The 9,796-nt window shown below is 38.4% G+C and overlaps 1 protein-coding gene across 3 annotated transcripts; it reads left to right on the forward strand.

The window, feature by feature from the left end:
* Nucleotides 1–3,416: 3,416 nt before the first annotated feature.
* On the forward strand, nucleotides 3,417–5,305 carry LOC125217936 (uncharacterized). Of its 3 annotated transcripts, none has more exons than XM_048119520.2 (4): nucleotides 3,417–3,567; nucleotides 4,114–4,296; nucleotides 4,392–4,455; nucleotides 4,658–5,305. In XM_048119520.2, the coding sequence occupies exons 2-4, from the start codon at nucleotides 4,136–4,138 to the stop codon at nucleotides 4,925–4,927; spliced, it is 495 nt and encodes a 164-aa protein (XP_047975477.1). In that variant the 5' UTR covers nucleotides 3,417–3,567; nucleotides 4,114–4,135; the 3' UTR covers nucleotides 4,928–5,305. The 3 variants fall into 3 exon arrangements, with proteins under 3 accessions (XP_047975477.1, XP_047975479.1, XP_047975478.1); XM_048119522.2 differs by lacking the exon at nucleotides 3,417–3,567 and adding an exon at nucleotides 3,574–3,782; XM_048119521.2 differs by lacking the exon at nucleotides 3,417–3,567 and adding an exon at nucleotides 3,581–3,695.
* The last annotated feature ends 4,491 nt before the right edge of the window (nucleotides 5,306–9,796 follow it).

Consider the following 9,796-nt stretch of genomic DNA (forward strand, 5'->3'; position numbering starts at 1 on the left):
GAGATTACATTTTGATGGCCTGGGTTGTCTTTACTTTGAAAAACCAATCAAATTATCATAAATATACGTATACCGAAAGATGACAATACCATTCATAATTATTTTCTTAATTTTATAAGGAAAATATTGTTACCAAATATTTATTTTTCCCACGTTTATAATGATGAAGAACTTGAGTAGGTGTTTTAATAAAAAAGAAATTTGCACTCTCATGTGACTTGTACAAAGCCAGAACTTTTATGTAAGGGCTCGAAACACTATTTATTAATTGTGAGATATTTTTCAGTGTCGGCATTAATATCGCGGGAAATAGTTTCGGCATACATCAAATGGGTAGCAAGGGACAGAGACAACTATGCGAGAGAATAATTAGATAAATAGTGATAAAAATTAGTGATAAATATGATCTTTGTTGTTAAAGGAACCTTGGTGTCGAAAGAGTCGACTATATCAGTATTACGACAATAATACCATCAAAACTGATATTAAATTAATACCATCAAACTGAATATATATCACCAAATAAGCTACTACATAAAATAAATTTTTTTGAAAAAGTGAACAAACAAATAACCTAAATTAATAAACGAAGAAACAAATATGCTTAATTGCGTGACACTTGTTCTTGTAGGGTGCTCGCCACGCATTCCTATGATGTCCCATGCCCCGAGATCGGAATTTATTCGATGTGGGTGCTCTTTATTGGATTCCGTATCACTTAAATCTGTTTAATTGGATTTCAAGTGTCGGGTGCTTGCAACGCATCCCTATAAATGAAGAAACAATTATGCTTAATTGCATGACACTTGTTCCTGTAGGGTGTTCGTAACGCATCCCTATGATGTCCCATGCCCCGAGATCAAAAGTTATGTGCTGCGGATGCTCTTTATTGGATTACGTATCACTTAAATCTGTTTAATTGGATTCCATGTGTCGGGTGCTAGCAACGCATCTCTATAATGTCCCATGCCCCGGGACCGGAAGCTTTGCGCTGCAGATACTCTATATTGGATTCCGTACCACTTATATCTGTATAATTGGTTGCCACATATCCCTATTTTACATTCTATAAAGTAATCCACTGTCCACGTCCCTCCATCACTTAAGAACATGTCAATTGAATTCCATATTACTCCTTTATCCATTCATTCCTTCAATGAAAATAAACCAATTTTGTTAAAATTAATAAATATAAATAAATTCACTATATATAAAATTCAATTAAATATATAATGCAAATTAAATTAAAAATTTAAATAATGGATAGAAATATGAAAAATCTCAGTCCAAAAATAGAAAAGGATTAGATAGGCATGCTTGCAATTAATTAAAGATTATTTATGATTTCGAGATTAGATCACATATTCATTGCACGTGCTTACATAATTCCTGGTTCGGAAAAAATCATAATCTCGGAAATCGCTTCATCTTAACGTAATTAAAAGAGTAATGCTAAATGGCCATGGCCAGCCATAAACTTAAAATATTAATAAAAAATTATACATTTATTGCTGATTCACTTTAATTTATTTCATCTAGAGAGAAGCAATTTATTTTGGACTATATTATCCTTCAACATTAACACTTCAGTACATAACAAAGAGAAATTTAACCCTCTTTTCAATTCTTTTAAATTGATTTCGTATCACTTTTTATATTTTTTTTATTATTTTAGTATTGTTATTTAAATTTTGAGTAAAATTAATTTTAAAGTAATAATATAAATAATCTAATGATATTAGAATTTAATTGTTACAAATTATTTTTGTTCTCCTTTATACTCCATATAATAAGTCAACTATTAATAATTAGTATTTACATAATTATAACAAAATATATGTAAATATTATATTAGTATATAATGCATTTATAAAAAAGGTAATTTAGTTTTATAGAGGGGACAATGTTTCAAGATTAAAAGTATACATAGAAAATATCTTATCCTGGAAACATAAATTTGAAAATTGAAAATTACTTAATTGAAATCCATTAAATAAATTAAAAATCCTAGATAATTTATAAAGCTAAGTTATGACAAAGACTCATATATAGTTTATAATCAGTTTAATATATTCAACAATTCAATGTAATCGAAAATGAGTAGTATACATTATTATTTGAAATTAATATTGTTCAATTATATCTATAATCAGTATAAACCCTCAATTGTTATGATGTCACATCTTAATATTATCAATTAAAATGTTGAATTGAAACATAATCATCCAATAAAATAAAATAAATTAAATCTCCCGTTGAATCTAAGATCAATATAAAACCATAATTATTATTATTATTTGTATATCATAAATTCATAATACAACGTCATATATACTACTCCCTCCGTCCCGCTTAAGATGACACGTTTTCCTTTTTAGTTTGTCACAACTAAGATGACACATTTCCTTTTTTGGTAACTTTCTCTCTCCAATTAATACACTCAACCATTTTTTCTCACTCCTATTAAAATATCCTTCTTTCTTTATCTCTCTACTTTAATACTTACACCCACATTCCCTCTCTCCAATTAAACCTTCTCTCTCTCCAATTAAACACTTTAACCAATAACTCCTAAAATCCCGTGCCGGCTAAGCAATGTGTCATCTTAGCCGGGACGGATGGAGTAGTATACAAATAAATATATTGATTTCAAAGCTATTTTAATATATATTTCAATGATTAATAACAAATATTTATTGTTATAAATAAATTCAATCAATATAAAACTATATTAATCAAATTTTCAGTTTCTCAATCATATAATTAATAACTTGATTATACACGTTACATTTAAATAAATAATACATCATATATAAAAATATATTAGTAAAAATAAAAAAAATAAAAACTGAGTTGAAAACAAAAGAAATATAAATAACGGAGTGTAGAAATTGAAATTTCTACTGCAGTTAAGTAAAAGGGTAATAGTGTAAACATTGTTTGAGCATTAAATAAAGTAATTAAATGATTTCAATTTATAGTCTTTATATTTACTAAAATGCCATTTTATGCCTCAGTCACATTATGGCCGCGTAGCATTTCCCTAATTAAAAACCCCCACCCTCTATTCCTAATTGATTTTATTTTATACTGTATTAGGAGTACAAGATATCTTGCCCAATTTGAGTTGTAATATCCTAAGCAGCATATTTTGTACTAATATATAAGAAGATAATTAGATTAATTCGGCAAATCCAATATATGGCGGATTTGAGATTCCAAAACTGGTTTATAATTCCCAAATTATATTATTCCAAACAAAAGAATACAAAAATCTTTCTTAGGACAGCAAGCAATATTTAATTAAATTAAATTGGCGTTTAAATCTAGTAGTAGTGGGCCTACGCACAAATAATTTAATGACGATGTTTATTTCTTTATTAATTTAATATTAGTAGTAATTCACAGGCTTTTGCAGTATATAATCACATGGACTTTTTTCACTCTTCTCTCCCTCCCATCGCCATTTGCCATCTCTGTCTCCCTCTTACTTATCGCTCACTTTTATTATTATTTTAATTTTAATTTTTTTTGTCCCAACTTTTTCATTTTTGTACAGCCGTTGAGGTAAGATTCAACTCCATTTTCTCGAGGGAGAATATATGGGTTTAAATTTGGGGAAATTACAAGTATTGAGCATTTTTAGGGTTCTGAAACTCGATTCAGTCTTAACCTTTCCAGCTCTGGTTTTAAAGGTTATGAAACTATTAGTAGATCTGGTGGACTATTTTGCGGAAATTTTCGCCAGGAATTACTGAAAAAACTCTGTATTTTCTGAACTGGTAGCCGATTTCCTCTTTTTAGCGGCGTTGATGAATGAAATTATTAATAAATTTTTTTTACGATATCTTTTCTGAAAGTTTCAATTTAACCTTGAGATCTGCATAATTCTCATCTCTTCTTCAAAAGGTGTTTTAAATAATTATTTTTAAAAAAGTTTGAACCGACTTAGAAATTTCCGCCGACGTTGACTAGATATCTCCAATAGTGAGCCAGTAATTCGTATGTGGAAGAGTGTTAGGGTTTCGTGCCATAAATTTTTCTGTTAATTCACAGATCTGCTATTTTTCTACATTTCCAGCTAACTCGATTGGAGTTTTTCCTGATTAACAGGATTTGATTTACCGTCTGAAATATGAATCGCTACGCAATCCACCAAAACAGCTTTGCTGCCTATGAAGAGGTGAGGGGCAGATCTGCAGAGATGAAGGAAACCGTCATCTGCCCTAAGCCGCGGCGGCTCGGCTTGCTCCAGACCACGCTTCATGACCCGAGACCTCTGAGATGGCACGCCAGGTAATTTTTTCTTTAATTTTGTTTTACGTTATTTTTTCTTTAATTAATCTTATTTTTGTTTTCTAATTTTCCTCTGTTTTTGTGTTATTCAACAGCCATCACCAAGAGCTATTTGATTCCAAAGCCGGAACCGAGCTTCTGGACATCATCCTAGAAAAGGTTCGCCTTTTCTGAATTTTCATTTAATTTTTCATCCCAATTTCATGAAAATTTAAAATTTGGGGATTATAAGTGGTAATGTGTAAAATTCTTAGTTAGATTCCTTGTGTCCAAAGCGCATCTTGAACAAAATGGTTTCTTTAATCTATGAACAAAGTATCTCTTCACGTGATGATTGTGATCTAATAAATTTTTGGTACAGGGTGGTTGTGGTAGTGATCAAGCAGTCCCACCGGTAGTCTCGTCGTCGCCCCCATTTTTTTCAGGGTCGCCGCCGAGCAGAGTATCTAACCCGCTAATTCAGGATGCGCGGTTCGGGGAAGAGCGCTTCACCCCCCCTGTTTCCCCCTCCTCCAGCCGCAAGGGGGGCTGTGTCCGGGCGAATTTCGGGAACAACCCGGCCGTGAGGGTGGAGGGGTTCGACTGCCTAGACAGGGATAGGCGCAACTGCAGCATCCCTACCCTGGCTTAAAGGTTCCAACATTTAGGAGAGTTTTGAAGAGAAGTGGAGGATGATGGATCGATCATTCAATTATATTTAGCTAATACTTGTGTGAATATATGGAAGTTGTTTGCAGGTGTCTGTAATTAAATGATTGTGTAAATAAGTTAAGTATTGACCAGGAAATAATTTTAGGGAAGTTGAGAGGTCCCTCGCTTTTGCTGTAATGTTGTAAGTAGAGAGGGGAGAGAGGAAGTTGTTTTGAGTTTGAGGTCATTTTTGAGATTTGAGTAGGGGCGAAATATGTATAGAATGATGCTGGCGCTGAGTCATGATGTTTTGCAGTCGACAAATTGAGTTTGTAAATGATGAAATATTATAAAATTTCATTACTATCTCCGTTTGATATTTTGTCCTTGTTTGGTTGATTGTATGGTGAAGATATGATGATGCCTTGCGTGGTTGGGACGCGGAGCGTGGATAGCTCATTCATGAATCATAATGATAGTGCCCCGGGTCGGTCTGGGCCGTGAATTGATTTTTAAAGAGTTGAAAAATGCTACACTATAACTAATTTTTATAAGTCGGCAGTGCGTCTTGAACGGTGTCATATTTATGAAGACGATTTTTGTGACTAGTATTCAAGGTAGAATAAAAAATTAAAACGAACTGTGAACAAAGAAGTTGCGAGGTAGCACAAAATGTTCGGGTATCAGCAGCGGTTACACTGCGTCATGTTCCGGTGGAGCAGAACGTTTAAGTAAGAGCATCCACATCGGTTGTCCGTTGTCAGCGGCACGGCGACCGCTTGTCCACCGCTGCAGCTTGTTCGTCCTTGTCAGCGGCAGGGCGGTGCTCTTAGCTAAGAGCACGTCTGTGCCGCGGTCGACGTGGCGGGCTGTGAATGGCCAACGGCTTAGCCTTTGGAAATTCTTTTTTTTTATTCGAATTTAATTTAAAAAATCACTTTTAAATAAAAAAATATTTTCCCACTTCCCAATAAATATAACCGTTTTTTACACACTTTTAATTTATTTTTCAATTTTTCTTCCCTAAAATTCACATTTTTCATATATAAATACTCTTACTTCAACATTAAAAATTATGTAATTTTTATTTTTTTAGGATTTTAATTATGTAATTTTTATTTTTTAAGATTTTAATTGTGTAATTTTTATTTTTTTATGTAATTTTTTTATTTTTATGTATTTTAAATTGAAGTATTTAAATTGAATAAATAGAATGGTGGAACCCTTGAATTTGTCCTTGCGGAAGAGCATGGATGTGGGTGTTGTGTTCTTGCCTAAGGACAAGGAGTAAAAGTGGGTGGGGATGCTCTAATATTTTGTGGGGGAGTTACGCGGGAAAGGGTGAGGGGGTGACATTCCTCACTTGTCTATAAATACCATATTTAATCCATAACTTTTAAGTAAAAAAAGTCTCTCTTATCCCAAATTTAATCTGAAATTTTACTACCTCCGTCCGCATATAGGAGTCATTTTTACCTTTTAGTCCGATCACGAATAAAAGTCCCATTTCATTTTTACTGTAAATAGTAATAGGGTCTCACATTCCACTCATAATTTATTTAAAATTAATAATACAAGTGAGACTCATATTCTACTAAATTTTTTTCACCCATCTTTTCAATATTTCTTGAAACTCATGCCACTAAAAAGTGGGTCTCCTAATAGTGGACAGAAGGAGTATCATACTATTGGATGTTTCAGCCCTGGGACGACTCACCAGTGGCACCCCGAGGTGTCTACATCCCACACACATGGCCAATATGTCGGATGCCTCGACACAATCGTTGGATGAAATTTAAACCGCCATCAAGCGCTTTAGTGCTTGCGTTGCCTATGCCTATCCCTAGGCGGGAACTAGAAGACTCTTCGAAGTGTCCAATTTGAGAAACTAGGAGGCTATTCAAAGGATCAAATTGTTAAAACAACCAAAAGGCAAAGGCTTTTGGGGAGGGAGTTGCTAAGTAGCACAACTAGACTCGATCCAATGGGTGTCCCACACTAATGAACATGAGTTTGGGCTCATTATAAACGAGTGAGCCTCGAAATTTGAATGTTTTGCGCACTTAGAATATTGAGGAAAATTAATGGGACATTGGATCAAGTGAGAAATATATTTACAATCCGCTTTCAAAATCTAAGCACACCGACAACAACAAGCTTTTCAAATACGTGCTAACCTAGGAAAAGGTTCGTCTTATCACACGTGGATGGGTGACATGGAGTCGACTTCAAGCTCGACCCCAAAATGCACAAAGCACACCAAGATAGGTCAATATTCGATAAGCGACGAGGCCATATCTATGAGTACAAGCGAGAAGTGAGCCAATAGTCGCGACAATGTCCGATTGGAATGAAGGGGCGAAGATGGGAGAAAGAACTGTATATGCAATCAAGAAAACACAAACCAAACGAAGAAATCATGCATTCAAGCAATTCACATAACATGAAATTAATCCACATAATCAGAGCCAAAAATTGGCTTTGATACCAATTGCTGGGGTTTGGTGCCCCTTGCACAGCGGAAGACTTGTACAAAACAAATAAATCAAATATGGATCTATTTGACCGATTATGCGATTAATCAATTCACATGTTAAACAGATAATTGCATACTAGAACGCAAATAATTCATGCTTAGAAAATATAAATCCGCGTGGGGGTGTCGTCAACAGCCGGCTGCGACGACTCGCCGACCACCTTGCTCTTCCCCTTAGTCTTCTTCTTCTTCTTCGGCGCGGCCCGACCCGCTGGAACGGGAGTGTCCGCCTCCCCGGTATCGATCCCCAGCTCATGCAATGAGAAACGGTCATCCCCGGTGAACTGCGTCTCCACAGGGGTCGAAGTGTGAGAGGAAGCCGTCAAAAAATCAAGAGAGGGACGATAGACTGTGTCCCCTCCCCCCCCGATGACCTCTGCATCCCGTGATGCACACTGGGCCGCATCCCTCCCTGCCATACCGGCATCATCCCCATCATCTGTTGCAACATCTGCTGCTACATCTGGGGCATACCTCCCTACCCCGGCGTTGCCTGCCCGCCACTGGCCTGACCCCCACCCGGCATCCCCCCCTGCGCTCCCGCCATCATCCCCATCAAATGTTGCCAAGGGACGTTAAACCCTTGGCCCATCTGCCCGCCCATCTAGCCCCATCAAGATCCCACGGGACCGTGGGAGTCAGAGATCCTCTCGTCGCAGGACTGGACTCGTTGTTGTTGTCCATCGCTCGATGTTGCTATTGTACAGAAAAATTTAGAGAGAGAGAAAACTCGATAAAACAAGTGGTGCCAATGAAAATGAAACTAAAATCGCGTATATATAGTTTTTCAAAAAATTTCAAAAAAAAAAATTAAAAAATACCGCTGGTCGATGGGCACGCCACAATAGCGGCCAGCGCATCGGCCAGCGTCCACAAATCAGCGTGCGCTTGCTGAAAACGCGCTGGCCGATTCCAATGGTTCGGCTAACCGACCAGCTAGCGACGCGAATCGGCTAGCCGGTGGGCTAGCCGCTATTGGAGATGCTCTTAGAGCATCCACTATGGTAAATAGGCCAGCGATAGGCTAGCCTATTTCTCCTCCTGCCACATCATCCAGCACAAAAATTCTTCCTGCCACATCATCAGGACAAGCAACTGGATAAGCAATAGGCTAGCCATATCATCAGCACTATAAAAAAACAACTAAATTTACGGAATTAAACACAAAATACGGAATTAAATTTACGACACATATACGGGAAAATTCGTTAATTTTATTTAAATAAAAAAAATTACATAATAAAAAAAAATTGGGCTTCCATACACGAGCCACCGCCCCACTCTACTCCTCGTCGCCGTCGCCGCCGTCCTCGCCGCCACCGGCTGCACCCCCGGCATCTGCGCCCACATTTGATCCCCCCAACTATGTCGCGAAGGTATCCAAATCGACCCGTATACTCTCGAGCATTGAGTGAAGAAACCTCTTCTTCACGGGGTCAGTTGCCTCCCTCCATTCGACCAAGATCTTGTGCATCTGTTTGCGCATTTGTTGACGCGCGTAGAAGGCGAGCTCGGCTGCCGACTTGCCAATGGGGGGGATGCCGACTGGACCTCCTGAGACCCCTGGGCCATTCCCCTCGCTGCTCGTTGCGCCCTCCTCTGACCAATCGGGCGAGTGCGGCGAGCGAAGGATGGAGGGGACGGCTCCTTTGGAACATCCTCGGGGAGGTCGTGGGAACCGACACTGCTGCCGCTGTAATCACCGGCATAGTTCAGCCGCTACTACTTCGGCCAGCCAGCATCGACACCCGCTCAGAACTTCTCAGAATCCATCAGCACCAGATAGCAGTTCCAGTAGGTGAATTCCTTATACAGCCCCAGCACGGGGAAGGGTTTCTCCGCTATCCTCCTGCTCCTCGTCAGCTGGCCACTGGTCTTCATGCGGGGCGTTGGTGTACAAGCCCGCAAATCGGGAGACCGCAACCCTGATTCGCTCTCACCCCTTCCGGCACTCATCCTCGGTGTATGCCTTCCCATGCGGGCAATTCCTCCGGTTGGTTGCTGCAACCCTGATTAGCCCACATGTTGCCGATCCTCTGATTGTTCGAAATGATGGGATCGTCACAAACAGACACCCAAGCCTTAGACAGCGCGACGTTCTCATCATCTGTCCACTTCCTCCGTACACTGTCGTCATCCGCCTGGTGCGACGACTTGCCTACCACCTTTTTCCCCTTCTTCTTCTTCTTTTGTGCACCCCGACCCTGCCCCCGCCCCTGACCTACTCCCTCTGTCTGAATGGGAGTGTCTTCGTATCGAACACCCGGTACCAACAACTCCTCTATGGACAAAGTGATGGAACCGGCAGCGGAAGCGGTGTTGAACTTGATTATC

This window comes from Salvia hispanica, chromosome 1 (assembly GCF_029641045.1).
Source record: "Salvia hispanica isolate PSC_SH4W2 chromosome 1, Shi_PSC_v1, whole genome shotgun sequence".
NCBI lineage: Eukaryota > Viridiplantae > Streptophyta > Magnoliopsida > Lamiales > Lamiaceae > Salvia > Salvia hispanica.

Bases quoted from the DNA above. Each gene is read 5' to 3' on its own strand.
- LOC125217936 (XM_048119520.2), top strand. From the start codon at position 4,136: ATGAATCGCTACGCAATCCACCAAAACAGCTTTGCTGCCTATGAAGAG. The intron at 4,297-4,391 runs GTAATTTTTTCT...GTTATTCAACAG, and splicing joins CCTCTGAGATGGCACGCCAG to CCATCACCAAGAGCTATTTG. The intron at 4,456-4,657 runs GTTCGCCTTTTC...TTTTTGGTACAG, and splicing joins TGGACATCATCCTAGAAAAG to GGTGGTTGTGGTAGTGATCA.